Below are 16,209 nucleotides of genomic sequence, written 5' to 3'. Positions count from 1 at the left end.
TTTTCAGACCACTTTAAAAGCGCACTATTTTTCCGATTGCGGCAGAATACTGTACTGTACATCAATTTTCCTCTCGCCATCTTGTTGCTCGATCCGTGCAAGCGGAAGCGATCTCTTCGGCGGAGGAAGAGCGGGTGTGGTTCGGACTTGCTCGCTTGATTCACTTAGCAGCTCTTCAATTTTTCACCCAAGCAAAGGGGAGATCTTCTTCGCAGAACAAGAACAACGGAGGTGCCACTGGATTCTGGTAACGATATCTTCCTTTGTATAGTTTGCATATCCGTATTTACACCGTGTCACTTTACCGATTTTTGCAGAAAATCATCTTTGGCTAGGGAGGGGGGCTCCGGTGAGGTATTCTGATTTTTGGCTGGCAGCACGGCAGGTTTAGTATGGTGGCGCCCGGATCTACTTTTCAGACGTCCTGGCTTGCAAAGCTCAAATAACTGTTTAGAAATCACGATCGCAATAGTGGACTCGATTTACAGTCGTGACAACCCTTAGTAGTTTTACTGCAAGAGATCGCTTCTCATCTTCGACACAGAAGCTTCCAGTTGTGTTTGTTTACCTTCGCTAGTAATCCTACTAGCGGTTAGCACAGTCGAGGTGAGCTAACGATGATCATCGTAACGCAATCAAAAAAACGATCGCACGATTAAATGGCCGGTGTTGAGCTTTGTTTTAGGTACTCTGTTGCGTGTGTGGTTGTCAGGAGGAGTCATGGAAGCAAAAGCGGGGCGGAGGGGGTAGTTTCCCCATCGGAAACCTCGGCCAGGCTGCTAGGTCGGAACTTGGCCGTGGTACGGGGGAGGGGGAGAAAAAAATGCTTTTGAAGTGCTCTACCGCTCAAGAGTGAATTGTGCTAGTTGGGGCCTGGAAATACCCACCGCTTTGCTTTCTCGGTTAGAGGTGGAGCCTCTGCATTTCCCCCCACTCTCACTTACGACAGCGAGCAAAACAAGCGTTTGAAGTCGGGGAAGACTTGACGCAGGTAAATCGGTGCAAAGGGCATGCGTGACTTTCCGATCCAGAAACGCTGCAATCGGGTGTGACTTCACCGAGCAATCGTTAATTTCTTCTGTTTGATTGTTGTTTCTGCTTCTTCACAGACCTAGCTGCTGTGCAGGCCGAGGGCAGTCGAGAACAATGGCTACCCAGTGTAAGTTTGGGAAAAAAAACCTCATTTTTAGGGGTGAACCGATACCACACTTTTTACTTGCCGATACCAAATACTTAAACATGACACTTTCACTGACTTTTGGAGTAACAACTTGTCGTTACTGGCAGTTTAACATCCAACACATTTCACTTAAAACCAAACTAACTAGTTCTGAACCTACAACATGACATTTATGATTTTTTTTCTAAACAACAAACTACTTTGTGTGCAGGTAGATTTATTTTTTCCTTTGAAACACGTTATAACACGACACTATGTAACCTTTGTTTGAGCTTCAGAGCGAGGGTTGTTTTTACCGTGTGCGGCATCAAAGTTATGGTTCCTCTCAAGGGACCTTGATGAAACCACAAAAATGTTAGATTGCTAATGTGGGTCTGAAGTCTTAGTTTGGTATGTGCTCTACCTTGGTTTGAAGTTGGTGCAGTCAGGAATTGCAAAGCAAATGACTTGTCTGAATGTTTTGTACCATGCTAGTTTTTGTCGACTTGTTTATAATAAAGACCTGAAAAGCTCGTTTTGCAACTTGTTAAATTGTCTTTTTTTTTTTTTAGCTGATTTGATGGAGTTGGACATGGCGATGGGAGACAGTAAGGCTGCAGTGAGCCAGTGGCAGCAGCAGTCTTACCTGGACTCAGGCATTCAGTCCGGAGTCACCACCACAGCACCGTCTTTGAGTGGCAAAGGAAACCCTGATGTTGAGGAGGATGATCCCACTTTGTACGACTGGGAGTTCAACCCCCCCTTCACTCCTGAGACTACAGGTACGCAACATTTAGCACAAATTTCATCTTGCAGCCATTACTTTCTTGTCATGATGTTTTCTTACCACAGACATCGAAGGTTACGCCATGACCCGTGCCCAGCGGGTGCGTGCGGCCATGTTCCCTGAAACCTTGGAGGAAGGCATCCAGATTCCGCCGACGCAGGTCGATGCCGCTCAGCCCACTGCGGTGCAGCGCCTGGCCGAGCCTTCTCAGATGCTGAAGCACGCCGTGGTCAACCTCATCAACTACCAGGATGATGCCGAGCTGGCCACTCGGGCCATCCCCGAGCTGACCAAACTGCTTAACGATGAGGACCAGGTAAGCGGAAGCGCACTAGCTGTGAAACAACAGACTATATCACTGACCGTTGCCTTTCTTCTAGGTTGTGGTGAACAAGGCGGCCGTCATGGTGCATCAGTTGTCAAAGAAGGAAGCATCTCGCCACGCGCTGATGCGTTCGCCGCAGATGGTGTCGGCGGTTGTCCGAGCCATGCAGAACACCGGCGATGTGGAAACTGCTCGCTGCTCTGCCGGAACCTTGCACAACCTCTCCCACCACCGGGAGGGGCTCCTTGCCATCTTCAAGTCCGGAGGGATCCCTGCCCTGGTCAAGATGCTGGGGTTAGTAACTGATAATTGGATAAACAGGGCTTCAGTGAATCGACATATAATAGTGTGAATCATCTTTCAGGTCACCAGTGGACAGTGTGTTGTTCTACGCCATCACCACACTGCACAACCTCCTGCTGCACCAGGAAGGAGCCAAGATGGCGGTCCGCCTGGCCGGAGGACTGCAAAAGATGGTGGCTCTTTTGTCCAACACCAACGTCAAGTTCCTCGCCATCACAACTGACTGCCTGCAGATTCTTGCTTATGGCAACCAGGAAAGCAAGGTCTTGGATTTTTTACTCTGCATGTACAAATTTGGAAAGTGTTTTTTGATTACTTACATGTAAATATGTCCTCGTCGTAGTTGATTATTCTGGCCAGTGGTGGTCCCCAAGCCCTGGTCAACATTATGAGGACCTTCACCTATGAGAAACTGCTATGGACCACAAGCAGAGTGCTGAAGGTCCTCTCTGTTTGCTCCAGCAACAAACCTGCCATAGTAGAAGCTGGTAAGTTTATCTTCCAGGTGCAAAAATGCAAAGGTGCAGTTTATCAGGTAGCTTTTTTTGTAGTTGTGGTTTGCTACTACACATTAGTGTGCTTTACTATGTGCAGGAGGCATGCAGGCCTTGGGACTCCATCTGACTGACCCCAGCCAGCGTTTGGTCCAGAACTGCCTCTGGACTCTGAGGAACCTTTCGGATGCTGCCACAAAGCAGGTATACCACACTTGGTCTTCCCTAAAGACTATTTTTTCTCGTGCATCCATGACAGGCAATGAGAATGACAAAATGTGACTCAACCTTTCGTAGGAGGGAATGGAGGGCCTGCTGGGAACCTTGGTCCAGCTTTTGGGAAGTGATGACATCAACGTGGTGACATGTGCTGCTGGCATCCTTTCCAACCTGACCTGCAACAACTACAGTAACAAACTTATGGTCTGCCAGGTACAAGGCTTAATTCTCATATTTAATGCAAGGAAAAATATTGGTTGGGAATCACTGACCTAAATTTTGACGTCATATCTCAGGTTGGAGGTATTGAGGCCCTTGTGAGGACAGTACTCAGGGCGGGAGACAGAGAGGACATCACAGAGCCAGCCGTCTGTGCCCTGCGCCACCTCACCTCCCGCCACCAGGATGCAGAGATGGCCCAGAACGCCGTCCGCCTTCATTACGGCCTTCCCGTGGTTGTCAAACTCCTGCACCCACCCTCTCACTGGCCGCTCATCAAGGTCATTTCCTTTTTCGCAAACGGCTATCTTTAAAGTTCTCCTTCACTTTCAATCCTGATGTTTGTTTGTTCACCGCCCCCCCACCCAGGCTACAGTCGGTCTGATCCGCAACCTGGCCCTTTGCCCGGCCAACCACAGCGCCCTTCGTGAGCAGGGAGCCATTCCACGTCTGGTCCAGTTGCTTGTCAGAGCTCACCAGGACACCCAAAGGCGCACCAGCATGGGAGGCAACCAGCAGCAGTTTGTGGTATGGAACCAGGGCACGCTAAAAGCAATTTTGAGCACATACCAATGTTGGGCGATATGACCTTCAAGTACCGAAAGTCTTTCATGTCGAGTCCCAAAGGTGCGGCAAGGCGAAGTCAGTAAAATATTTGTGGCTTGGAAGCACACTGCTTTGCCACTGTATCTGCAAATGTTTATGACAAATTTGAATACATTGATTAAGCCTGCTAAACGCTTTCCCCGCCATGTGTGATTTAATCAACAGGAAGGAGTGCGTATGGAAGAAATAGTGGAAGGCTGCACAGGAGCACTGCACATCCTGGCACGGGACGTCCACAACAGAATTGTCATCAGAGGACTTAACACCATTCCACTCTTTGTCCAGGTTGGATTCGACATCGAAATGAAATGTTAAGGGCTGTACGTTGACCGTTGTGCTCCTGTCCAGCTGCTGTATTCTCCAGTGGAGAATATCCAGCGCGTGGCTGCCGGCGTGCTATGCGAGCTAGCTCAGGACAAGGAGGCCGCAGAGGCCATCGAAGCCGAGGGAGCCACCGCGCCGCTCACCGAGCTGCTGCACTCTCGCAACGAGGGCGTCGGTAAGTGGATTTGCTCCCCGTGAGTCCTGACTACCTTCTAGTGACTGTCAAATAATTGCTCCTCCTCCTCCTCCTCCCTGTAGCCACCTATGCCGCAGCTGTACTGTTCCGTATGTCCGAAGACAAGCCCCAGGACTACAAGAAACGTCTCTCGGTGGAGCTGACCAGCTCTTTGTTCAGAACGGAGCCCCTGGCCTGGAATGAGGTGCTTATGAGATCTTTTCATATTAGTGTTGAGCTGGTTCTATAAAAACATTGTCAGCATGTTATTTTAATCACCAGTTATTACGTGTTGAAGGAAATTACTACTCAAGTGTGTTTGTTCATACATGGTCTAATTTTTTTTATCCCACAGACTGGAGATCTTGGATTGGATATGGGGGCTCAGGGAGACCCTCTGGCCTACAGGCAAGATGGTGAGTACTATTTCACAATACTTTTTGCATTTTGTTGTGAGTCCATATCAAGCCCTCTTGTGTAAGCGAAGCAATGGACCGACAGCCAACGCAAATACACACTGGCAAGGAATTACTGAAGACCACAACTCGCACCTAATGACTAAGACTAACATCGATCACCCCCTTCTTTTCTTTCAAATGCAGATGGAGCCTATCGGGCCTACCCTGCAGGCTACGGTCAAGACACCCTGCTGGACCCCATGATGGAAGGGGCCGACTACCACGCCGACGCTCTGCCCGATCTGGGCCACCACACCGATCCTCTCCCAGACCTCGGTCACAGCCAGGACCTGATGGACAGCAACCAGCTGGCCTGGTTTGACACCGACCTGTAGGATTGGTGAGAGCGACCGCTTCCACCCCCCAATACGCAACCCTCCCCTTTCTAGGCAATTCTAGCTTTGAAAACAACTTAAATGGCAACACTGTTGAAATGTTGTCCTGTGCTCTTTTTCAGTTGTGTTCTGATAGAGCCTGCATTGTGATTGGCCTGTAACCTGTATTGTCTCAAAGCAGCGTTTTGATTGGCTGTGTAAAGTTTTGAAGGTAGAGGAAGGAACAAGGATTAGTGGAAAGTGCCTGACACCAGAAAACAAAGAAGATGGATGCCATGGGAATGTTTTAGCAAGTTGAGAAAAAAATTTAAGGGGGGGGGGGGGGTTCTGTGACATCATAAGGTGGTCTCGGGCAGGTTACCTGTTTGGTTGAATGCACATGAGTTGGATCTTAAAGTTGCTAACACATGTTTTAGCCTTGCCTGTATTATCATTTTTCAGTTCTACTTTTTGTATTCTATTTTATTTTTTTTAATTTCTTTTTTGTATTACTCATTCTCTGTCATGGTACTGACCCAGCTTGCCTTCACACTAGCCATCTTAATTTTGTCTTCAATGCTAATCATTTGTTTTTTGTTTTTTTTAAAACAAACGTATATTACATGTAGTGTTAAGTTATAGTGATATTATACAATTTTTCTTTGGTTATGGTCGAATGTGTTAGAACACTAATAATCAGTTGTACTCTGAATTAAAATGTAACATTGTGTAGGTTTTTTTTTATAATCAAAAATGGAGGATGATACATTCTTAATATGTGCTTCTTTAAGCATAAACTGTCAGTGTCACATGTTCTAATGAGATCACAAATTGTGGGATTTGTTGGGGATAAATCTAGAGAAAAGTGTTTTATATGCATTCACTGGTAGGTTACTATTTTGTATGCTATCATTGGGTGTGAGAGAGAAAAGTAGTTGGCGCTACTAAACGGTAGCCAGGTTGACGAACCAGTTGAGATTCCTGCTGTGTTTCTATTGGAGACGAGGTTGTGACATGGCTGAACAATAAAGTCATTTTATTTCATTTTGTCTCTAAGTCTTCCATCCTTATATTAAGTCATGCTGAGTCTTGGCTTTTAAAACTAGACAAATATTTTTATCAATTTGTCCTTATTCATTTACATCTCATGGACCAACTGTCAAAGGCTCGGTGATGCAAGTTTCTTATTATGCCAGTAGGTGGCGGTAAGTGGCTGTCAATTTGCAAGCATCCAAAATGGACATGAATTAAAAACATATCTTACATTATGTACATTTCATATACATTTTGACACCACCCATTCATTTCTCACTAATAGAATACAATTTATTTTAATTTCTTTAAATAAAAATGGTAGGCAATGTTTATTGTACTGTGTGGTGTGGGATTGATCAAATATTTCTATAGTATAAGAATATGAGCAATTAGGTTGTTACCCTTAGTCTAGGGTTAGGGCTCACTACAAAGTACTAAAATGTCTTTAGACATCCAGGAGTATGCGCTTATAATATTTAATGAAATAAATGATAATATATCTAATTGCACGATGGATGAACGGATGATTTTCTGCATTGCAGTCACCCTGAATGACCTCTTCAGAACCCATCCAGCCTGTGAAGCTTGAGATGAGAGCACGGCAATGATGCCCAGTAGCTGATGTCACCATCTCTGCTTCCTCCCTTGAACGAAACAATGCCTTCTTGCATCACAATGGCTACTTTCTTTTCATCTTTGTGAATAGCGTCCACGTCTTTAACTGCTAGGAGACTTCGCCGCCGGTGTATTGGATCGGTTGCTCCAATGATTCCATAGATGTTCAGCAGAGAGGGCTCAAGTGCAATGTGGCGACAAGATCAAATGTCAAAGTTTTGTTGTCTGTCTACATGTGTTGCTGCACTAACCGTGCCACACCTATCTACTATTCCACTAAGAATTAAAAAAGAATGTCCCATGTGTTTGGATCCTGTAGGAACAAGAAGGAATTCTTCTCTCCCTCCCTAGCGTCAGATATTCAGCTGCCTGCCCTGGGTGGGTGTCTCGGTGGAGATCCACATTCTTGTCGGGATTCAAAGCTATCTGCCGTGTGTATGTCCCACAGATCTCTTGCATGGACACCATTGTTCCCCCCCCACCCCGACCCTCTCATCGCTCCTCCTCCTCCACCTTCCTGCCCCAGGAACAAATCGGAGTCTCTGTTGAGCGCTCGAGGACACGAGCAATGTGGTACAACCCACTCTGGGCATTCCTGCACCCAGCCTCTATCAGGTCAGTGGGACCGAAACAAGGAGGACTGTGTACTGTGTGACATGAGTGCACAAACATGGCTAACCCCGGTTGCAATGTTTGCACTAGAAACTCAGCAGCAATCTTTTTGAAGTGACTCTCTATGGAGGGGGAGCATCTGATGTTTATTTCCGAAAATATTATGAATACCATTTAATATGGCATTATTTTGCCATGCATTTTTAAAAAATATATAAAACAGCTTACTCAACTGACGTGCAAGTGTAATATTTATCTGCCGCCGCATTTGTGTGTCCTAACTCAAAGAGATGTTTTCCAACATAGCAAAAGCGGGCCTCACAAACACAAAAAGTCATCTGTGCAAAAATATTAATATTCCAACGTTGCTTGGGAGTAACTCCGGGCCGACTGACCCCGGCAACAACGATGGCTTTGTCTGCCGGCCTGAACACTTGCTAGCCAAGAGCATCGCAAGAAACAAAAAAAATTGCAAGTTTTTCATGATCCTACTATTATTTCCATCAGATGTTTTAAATGCAACACGCCCGTGGGCTACTAATTTGTTTACATCTCCTGTGATTGGCTAGCAGCCAGTCCAGGGTACACCACTTTATCCAATTCAGCCGGGATAGGCCCCAGCTCACCTGTGACCCCAATGAGGACTATAAAAAAATGGATAAATGGGTTGCAAGATCTCGTAATGCAAACCCAAATCCCGTTCACCAATAAGACAAATGAGGCCGATTAGATGTTCCTTGTTGACCCCGAAGACGGCCTAAGGCAGATGCTCGAGGAACAATGGCCCGACCCATACGGAGGGCGGCAGCGACTGACACAGCCACTGTTGCTCCAAAGAATGCTTGGAAGCATGCCAGGGATGGACCTCACCCTCCCCAATGTCTAATGTCCCATGGTGCAATTGGACCGTTCGGGCAACACCTTCAAGAGCATCAGAAGAGCAGCAAACAAACAAGCAGCACCCCCATAGTCTTTGGACCTTCGAGGGCTACCGAGAGTTTTGAAGAGGAAGAATCCCACCCGGGCTCAGCGCTACTTTCATGGCTACGGCGAGCACCTCAGGGCTTGGCAAGAAGAAGAAGAACCCCGGACTCATGGATTCTTTTAGCAAGATCTTTGGAGGGGACAAAAAGAAAAGAAGCAAGGTGGGCAGCAATGCATTTAAAGGGACCATATTATTTATGCAGCTCTTGCATGGCGTCTCAATAAATTAAGCCAATATGCATTTTATAATCATCAAATCCAGTTCTGCTGATATTGTCAGGTTACGTTTGCAATGCTGTCACTTCTGCATAAAGATTCTTGCTCTTTGTTATGCATAACAATTTTTGTCCCCCTTAGGGGTCATTCCGGGGTCACCTGGCCGCATCACCCCAGCAGTCCTCTGCCCGCCGCAAGACCAATGAAAATGCTGTGGTCCAGTTCTTCCGCAACATTGTATGTTTATTTCTTATTGAAGGGCTAAAATAATAGAAATATGAAAAATAATAATGCTAGTGGGCAAAGAAAGCATCCCTGAGGAACACCATGTTGAACACTGTATTTAAGAAATGAAATAATAATTTCCAATCTATTCCGAGTTGGACAATAAACTGGAAATTCACGTTGTATTTATGTAAAATCACTACTTATTGTTACTTACTTACTTTCTGGTCTCTTCTCAGGTTTCCTCACCTCGTCCTAAATCAAAGGTAAGCGTAATATTGGTTGTGTTTGATTGATAATCGGATTTCCAGTGTTTTTGTTAGCTTCACCTTTTCAGGGAACCAAAAAAGGGATCGCGCAGCAAAAGAAAATCCCTCACGCTTTGTTTTGAAACGAATCCTAGTGAATGGGAGCCTCATCGGAGAGAGGATTGTCACACATTGCCATCTCCTTATAATGTTTTCTTTTTGCAGTGGAGGGAATTCTTTGGCTTGGTATGTCAACATAGTATTTTTGGAAATTAACTTTTCCTACGCATGCTTGTGAGTGAGTGTTTTGTTTTTATTATGCATGCTTTGTTTGCACAATGTTGCTAACATCCAAACAGTTTTGGTCACTTAACTCCTTTCCTCGCTACAACGGCATTTATTTTTTACTTGCTTGACTTCTGAGAAAGAAGAAATACTTTTAGTGCGTTGGTTTAGAAGTATTAAACTATAAAATTGTGCTTTATAAAATGTAATCTAATGTAATGAATTAATTGAATAGGATATAAAGAAATTCAACAATTTTTGACATTTTTTTTCTTTTCCTTGTGTTTAAGCTTTTGCCACCAGGGGGCAGTGTGATACAGACAAATGGGTCCAATATTATAAAATAATGAAAACAAAAACATTTTGTGAATAATAACAAAATATAAATCAAGGTCATTAAAAAACAAAAAAACTAAATGACAATACAACTTAGTACATAGTGTTCAAATATATATATACATATATTCAAATAATTATATAATATTATATATAATATCAAATATTGCTTGAAAAATATTGCAACACAAATGCTATTTGTTGGCCCGTCTTTAGTGCTTTGCATTAAATTTTACCATTAAGCTAGCAGACTTTAAGGAAAGATTTTGACCCCATAATCAGATTTTTTTTTAAATAAATAAACTGTGGAGATGCAATTTCCAACACAGTATATCTTATCGAGTCACCATTAAAACTAACAAAGTTATGTCTTATTTATGGTTGTACTCCAATTTCAATTTCCCCTTGTTTGCTTTCAACCCAGAGTGACACTCTACTTGTGGGTGAATTTGAAACAGCACAGCTCTTTATGAACCACAACCGGTAAACATTTTCTTTTAGGGTCGGGCTGGCCTACATCTTGTCTTTTTTTAAAAAAAAATAATTTCACACCTCTCTTCCACTTCAGAGGACTCATCTCTCCATCTGCATCCTGTTTGTATTTTCTTATGTGTCAAATGTCATCTTGTACTTGTGATGTGACACTGACTGACTCTCTTCCTTCGCTTCGGTCATTTTCTTTCTCCTTGTAGGTTTCACTGTGAGCATGTTATTACCTTTATAGGAACAGTAAATTACTTTTTTTTAATTATTATTATTATGATCAATCAGGCTCATGCTCTTTAGTTCAGTTTCATCATCCCACAAATGAAAGGCCAACTGTATTTCCCAAAAGAATAAATGAAGAAACTTGGTAGAGATGTTCCAAAAATTATTTTGGGTAGGAATTAGGAGAGCTGAGCTTACACATGTTTTTTTAAGGTTTCGTCACCACGTGCAGAGAGCACAAAGTCGCCCGTCAGACGACGCAGGGAGCAAAGCACACTGTCCAGACTCTTCAACCTGGTCAGTAAAACCCGACCCTACTGACAATACCCTTTTTAGAACCCTTCTGAATTCGATAATAATATCCCTAAAAGTGAAGAACCTCATAAAAGCTATTCAATCTGTGTTTACACCAGTGACACTCTCATCCAAAATCAGTGAGTAGCAAATTAATATGATTTGCTGGCGAGTCACGGCATCATGTCATTAAAAGTAACTCATATTATTTTTTTAAAATACATTCATCAATCTAATGTGTCATGTCACCCACTTCTTTTGCTCCATTTGGATGAATCCCACTTAACGTGAACAATTTTGACATCTCAATTTCATGGCTCTCAGCATGTTTGACTGTAAATTCAAAGTCCCTGTAAAGTGGAAAGAAGAAATCTTCTGAAATTGACACACCATAGAAAATATCGAAATTCACTTTACAGGGTCTTTAAAATGACCCTCAGTATATTCTTAGCAAGAAATGATTAGTGATTCAAAGTCAAGATTTACACCTTCTCGTCCCCAGGGTGAAACCAAGTCCCGTCCACCCCCCAAACGCTGGAGCACCATCTTCTGAGCTCTCCCCTAAGGTCCAAAGCAAAAAGTCAAAGCAGATGGGACAAGATGATGGGGGATCAACACATGGGGACGTGGCAGATTCTCCAAAAAAATTAACACACTAACATTGGATTTCTGTGTCCACTCTCCACAGATGGAGACGGTCTCATCCAAGTCCTTATTTAGCTGTCCAAGTGTTTAAAAAGTCCAGTCAAGCTTTGAGTTTGTATCTCACTGTAAAAATATCCTAGTCCGATGGTGCTAATTTTGGTAAATGTTTTTCTATTTCTGTCTTGTCTGGCTTTTTTTTTTTTTTGTACGAGTGATGCTTTGTGTGCCTCACAGCTTTCTACAAAATTGTCCAAATATGTTTCAACTTTTAACTGTTACACCTCAAAGATTAATCGTGTACAGATGAATTGATCGAGTGAACGTGCCCTTTTGAATTGCACTGACTAATCACAAATGATTTGGTGGTATGCATACTATTTATTACATTGGAGGACGTAACGTTTTGTGTGGTTTGCGTCAAAAAAAAAAGAAAGGTTTGTCGATCCGATGGTCCGTTTGCAAGTGGCTCAAAGGTTTTAGGTGGAAGAAAACAACATGTTTGAGTTTAGTGATCAGGAAGTCATGTGTTTAGTCTTTCTTGTGAATATTATCATTTTGAGATGTTCGATGTGCTAACGGGTCACAGTTAGAAATTAACACTTTCATTTATAAACTAAACTAAAATATAAACACAACTTTGCTCATATATACTAATTCAATTGCATTATATTAAATGTTGTTCAGTCTTACAACTGTCTGTTGTTTCTACACTCTTGCATTTAAACATTATTGGTACACATATTTAAATCTGATATGGACTCAGCTCACTTCACAACCAAACCACATAATTGTGCCTTTAAGTCTGCAAGCAAATCACGGGAAACCCCAGACAGGCTAACGAATAGCATAGGCGTGGTGGCGGTGTTGTGACCTTTCAAACAATCCATATTTGAACACAACTATTGAGCAACGTATGCAAATAGAGAACATAACACTCAGAGGAATTTTTAATCTCTGCAAGGAATCGGGAGCTCCGAACGACTCCGTCTACAGAATATCACGCAAAAACAGTACACTAACAGTTTTAATGCAAAGGCACAGTAAAGTGTAATTCTACAATTAAGAGTTTACTGTAATTGGTAATGAGCAATTTTTACACACTCAACGGCCACAACATTAGGCACAATATTAAGAGAGCCCATAGAAAAACACAAAGGGTAAATGCAAAGATTGTCTTTTGGACAAATATAGTACGACCAGCCTTTTTCTAAGGTGCTCTTTGACCTGGGTATTTTATACCACAGTTGTATTGGATCTATACTGTGAAGGTGTACCTAATGAAGTGCCCAGAGAGTGAACATTTTATGCCACTGTCAAAGAATGTTTTCATAAATAATGGTTAGCGATGATCATTTACATTATCTTATGAAACAACGCAGTTTTTAATTGTAGACCCAATTTAAAACTACTTTGTTTCCCCAAAGCTCTCTCCCGCCTCCTCTTTGTAAACATGAGCACTCGTGTCCAAATGTTGAGTTCTTAGTTCGTCCACAATCCCGGACACGCTTCCCAGCAACCCGCTCATCCCATCCTCCATTTCCCCGTGGAAATCCGCCTCCTCCACTTTCACTTGTCCTCCCATTGACAGGAAAGCATTGCCGCCGCCGTCGTATGCGTAACCGTAGCCGTTGTCCATGTCGGGCCGAGCCGAGCCCGTGTTGTTATCGGACGAAGCGATCCTCTCGCATCTGGCCTGGTGCCTCAGGAAGCTGTCTCTCCAGATGACCTTCTTCCCGCACACGCCGCACTCGTACGGCCGCAGTCCTCCGTGGGTCTTCAGGTGCTTGGTGAGATGATGTTTCATCTTGAAGGACTTGTTGCAGACGGGGCAGCCGAACGGACGCAGGTTGAGGTGCTGCATCTTCACGTGGCGGTCGCGCATGCTCTTCAGCGTAAAAGCTTTGCCGCAGTGGCAAAAGTGGACTTTGCCCGAGTAGGGAGCGCTCGCCATGGTTACCGAGGATGACGACGACGACGGCGTTGGGGGCGACGTGGGTGGCGGCAGGTTGGCGGAAATGGGGGGCAAATGACGACCGGGGGGGAGGGTTAACGACGAACCGCTCGGCGCGATGCTGGTGGGGGGCCAGCCTCCTTCCGAGGCAGCCATGGTGAAGTCGGGCGACGCAGGCACCAGAGGCCTCTGGGAAACCTGACCCGTTCCATCTTCGATTTCATCATAAGTGTCTGAGTTAAATTTGCCCTCTGTTTGACAATGAAATCCCTCCTCAGCTTTACCGACCATCTCCCCCTCCTGTGGTCTGGGCTCTTGATGAGACCAGGGACCCGTTTGCCACTGCACTCGGGCTAAAACGGCACAGGGTTCTCCCAAAGGGCTTTCGGCTTTATGGCACGGCGGGACACTGGATAACATCTGCGCTTTATCTCGCACGCCCGCCAAACTCACCTTGACCGTGGCTCGTCTTGACTCGTCATGCTCCACTAACATGGGCTGCAAGTCTCCTGGAAAAGTGAAGAACTCATGTTAGAAACTCTTTCAACGAAAATGCAAATTTCCATCACACTCATAGATTTAATATATGATGGCTTTGCTAGCTAGCTTTTTGAACACCAATGTTTTCACAAAAGAAAATGGTGTTATTTGTCTTATCGGACTGACCCATTTGTGCAAATCCCTCCTTCTTCTCCACTGCCTCGTCTGCAATTCCTTCATCAGCCTCGAGCTCTCGTTTCTCATTCTTCTTCCTCTGCAGTGTTCCACCGTCCTCACCGCTAGTATTCTTTTCATTGTGTCTGTCAACACTCTGCAAAGCTCCTCGAGGCTGACACCGGAGTTTCTGCTTCAGTATTTCTGCACTGGGACTACCGTGGGCGAAATGGCCACTTTTGCCATCGCAAGTCTCTTCGCAGCAGATGTAATCGTTCTCTGCGTATGGGAGGGCATCCAGCTGGGAGTCGGCCAAGTGCTGCGCTGGCGAGGGCCGTGAGCTCCCCCATCTTGAAAATTGCTGCGGGCGCCTCCAAGTAGCCAAAGGAGGCAAGGCGTCAGGTTTAGCCTCTTTCCTCCTCCCCTCTCTCTCTAGATACAAACAGTCAGTGCTGCTCGGTGACTGCTGTCTCGATGCGCCGCCGGCATGAACCGCGTCCGCTGCGGTTATCTCTGCCGACGGCCGAGGTCTTTTTAGGATCTCGGTGCATTTGTCTACGATGTGCCACATCTGGAGGAAGCTGGCTACGGTGACGTAGTTGACGATGTCATCGTGAACAATGCTCAGCTGGCCCGTGTACGCCGAACTTAGCACGCTCTCAAACGCGACTGGGTCCATGACTGACGGAAGGGAAACTGTTGTCACATTCTTCAGTAACACCTAAACAAAAAGAAAATGGATTACAAAATGAAACTGTATGACACACAAATGTAGTCAGGCTCACCTGGTCATGGAAGTAAGGCGAGGATGCAGCCAGCACACAGCGGTGGGCCCGAAACACTTTGCCTTGCACGTGGATGGAGAGGTCACACAGCCGGCCCTCCTCTCGTTGGTGATTCAGGTTGTCCAGAACAGCAGCACGGGCAGAAGGGAAACACACTTGCACAGTCAAAGCTGCTGGAACAGTAGAAGCACTGGAGCTCGGATCCATAGTCACACACTATTGACAAAAGCATAAAGTCAGTCATGTTAATGAGATTCTAGATACTCACTGATAATCAATGTTTCTAATCACATTAGCATATATTTATGAGTTCCTAAATCCAACATTGTGCCCAACACATATTGTTATCCTTCTGCGCAATACAATTCATTCAATGCGTAACCTTCAAAACGTCGTATGTCTGTACCGTCGTAAAACGGGGCCCACTAACAATCTTATACACGGCCCACTTTTGCGTCCCGAACCTTCTAGTAGATGTGGAAAAAAAATTCACATGTATGTGAGACGCATATTGGTAACACGTCTTTTTGGGTCAGTTTAAATGAACATCCACAATAATGTGTGCGCACTACCACAAGCACGTTGAGCTAACTGTTTTATATAAAGCAATGTCTGTACTGTACCACGGTCGACACCGTTCGTTATTCTATAAGCACCAAAACATTAGTTGTCTAACAGTCTGTGCCATAACGTGTTACTCGGTTTAAAAAAATGACTTAATTAGCATCAACCCTAGCGAGTTGCTATCAAACTAGTTAGCTAGCATTCCACTCACCTGGACGCAATCTTTGCGCCGTGCCTTTTATTTGGAATACGTATCGTCTTCTGGCATGTCCAAAAGACTTATTAATAAGGAGAATCCAGTGTAAAGTGTATTTTTTTTGTAATGTTCACATAAAAATTAATATTAAGAAGCCAGCAAGTGTTAACAGCAGCTCCCCTGTTGTTTACGACGCTGGTGCATTGATGCTATAGCTAACCGTCCGAACGCCCCACATTCTTCAATGTCATTAGGAAACGTGGAAAGTTTTTTTAGTCCCTTTTTTTCCAATTCCAACTAACCTAAAAGGCGTTATGACATCTTTTCCCCAAATATTTTGGCGATAATAAAAGACCAACACAACATGATATTTAAAGACTGCCACAAGATGGCGCCATCGGGTCACCGAATACAGCCGGAAGGGATTTAAAGGGCCAGCACACCTTAAAATCACGGTTTATACTACTATATTT

At 44.5% G+C, this 16,209-nt stretch overlaps 3 protein-coding genes across 9 annotated transcripts; 2 read left to right on the top strand and 1 right to left on the bottom strand.

Moving 5' to 3' along the window:
• The first annotated feature begins 88 nt into the window (after window positions 1-88).
• LOC119129921 (catenin beta-1-like) lies at window positions 89-6,427 on the top strand. Of its 3 annotated transcripts, none has more exons than XM_037263319.1 (17): window positions 89-247; window positions 1,110-1,159; window positions 1,732-1,941; window positions 2,012-2,262; window positions 2,327-2,565; window positions 2,636-2,837; window positions 2,918-3,062; window positions 3,169-3,272; window positions 3,366-3,500; window positions 3,584-3,787; window positions 3,876-4,034; window positions 4,278-4,397; window positions 4,461-4,611; window positions 4,695-4,816; window positions 4,967-5,027; window positions 5,214-5,409; window positions 5,527-6,427. In XM_037263319.1, the coding sequence occupies exons 2-16, from the start codon at window positions 1,147-1,149 to the stop codon at window positions 5,402-5,404; spliced, it is 2,307 nt and encodes a 768-aa protein (XP_037119214.1). In that variant the 5' UTR covers window positions 89-247; window positions 1,110-1,146; the 3' UTR covers window positions 5,405-5,409; window positions 5,527-6,427. The 3 variants fall into 3 exon arrangements, with proteins under 3 accessions (XP_037119214.1, XP_037119216.1, XP_037119215.1); XM_037263321.1 differs by lacking the exon at window positions 89-247 and adding an exon at window positions 382-606; XM_037263320.1 differs by lacking the exon at window positions 89-247 and adding an exon at window positions 874-991.
• A 2,129-nt stretch (window positions 6,428-8,556) lies between these two features.
• Window positions 8,557-12,264, top strand: LOC119129948 (myelin basic protein-like). 5 transcript variants are annotated; one of them, XM_037263366.1, is made up of 7 exons: window positions 8,558-8,790; window positions 8,987-9,082; window positions 9,310-9,336; window positions 9,544-9,564; window positions 10,861-10,944; window positions 11,061-11,081; window positions 11,444-11,522. In XM_037263366.1, the coding sequence occupies exons 1-6, from the start codon at window positions 8,686-8,688 to the stop codon at window positions 11,061-11,063; spliced, it is 336 nt and encodes a 111-aa protein (XP_037119261.1). In that variant the 5' UTR covers window positions 8,558-8,685; the 3' UTR covers window positions 11,064-11,081; window positions 11,444-11,522. The 5 variants fall into 5 exon arrangements, with proteins under 5 accessions (XP_037119263.1, XP_037119261.1, XP_037119259.1 ...); XM_037263364.1 differs by lacking the exon at window positions 11,061-11,081 and having other exon boundaries at window positions 8,560-8,790; window positions 11,444-12,264; XM_037263367.1 differs by lacking the exon at window positions 9,544-9,564 and having other exon boundaries at window positions 8,564-8,790.
• Window positions 11,772-16,117, bottom strand: zbtb22a (zinc finger and BTB domain containing 22a). The gene is made up of 4 exons (XM_037263323.1): window positions 15,752-16,117; window positions 14,977-15,192; window positions 14,204-14,912; window positions 11,772-14,046 (listed from the first exon to the last, which is right to left on the bottom strand). The coding sequence occupies exons 2-4, from the start codon at window positions 15,181-15,183 to the stop codon at window positions 12,992-12,994; spliced, it is 1,971 nt and encodes a 656-aa protein (XP_037119218.1). The 5' UTR covers window positions 15,184-15,192; window positions 15,752-16,117; the 3' UTR covers window positions 11,772-12,991.
• Between the last annotated feature and the right edge of the window lie 92 nt (window positions 16,118-16,209).

The sequence above is a fragment of the Syngnathus acus genome, chromosome 11, assembly GCF_901709675.1.
Source record: "Syngnathus acus chromosome 11, fSynAcu1.2, whole genome shotgun sequence".
Lineage (NCBI taxonomy): Eukaryota > Metazoa > Chordata > Actinopteri > Syngnathiformes > Syngnathidae > Syngnathus > Syngnathus acus.
Note: the sequence above shows the minus strand (reverse complement) of the source record. Positions and strands in the feature narration are given on the sequence as shown.

Excerpts from the sequence above, each read along its gene's own strand:
- LOC119129948 (XM_037263364.1), top strand. The coding sequence starts at position 8,686 with ATGGCTACGGCGAGCACCTCAGGGCTTGGCAAGAAGAAGAAGAACCCC. Across the intron at positions 9,337-9,543 it reads CACCTCGTCCTAAATCAAAG|TGGAGGGAATTCTTTGGCTT; the intron begins GTAAGCGTAATA and ends TTCTTTTTGCAG. Across the intron at positions 10,945-11,443 it reads TGTCCAGACTCTTCAACCTG|GGTGAAACCAAGTCCCGTCC; the intron begins GTCAGTAAAACC and ends TCTCGTCCCCAG.
- LOC119129921 (XM_037263319.1), top strand. Across the intron at positions 3,063-3,168 it reads ACCTGCCATAGTAGAAGCTG|GAGGCATGCAGGCCTTGGGA; the intron begins GTAAGTTTATCT and ends TACTATGTGCAG. Across the intron at positions 5,028-5,213 it reads TCTGGCCTACAGGCAAGATG|ATGGAGCCTATCGGGCCTAC; the intron begins GTGAGTACTATT and ends TTTCAAATGCAG.
- zbtb22a (XM_037263323.1), bottom strand. The coding sequence starts at position 15,183 with ATGGATCCGAGCTCCAGTGCTTCTACTGTTCCAGCAGCTTTGACTGTG. Across the intron at positions 14,913-14,976 it reads CGCCTTACTTCCATGACCAG|GTGTTACTGAAGAATGTGAC; the intron begins GTGAGCCTGACT and ends CTTTTTGTTTAG. Across the intron at positions 14,047-14,203 it reads GGAGGGATTTGCACAAATGG|GAGACTTGCAGCCCATGTTA; the intron begins GTCAGTCCGATA and ends TCACTTTTCCAG.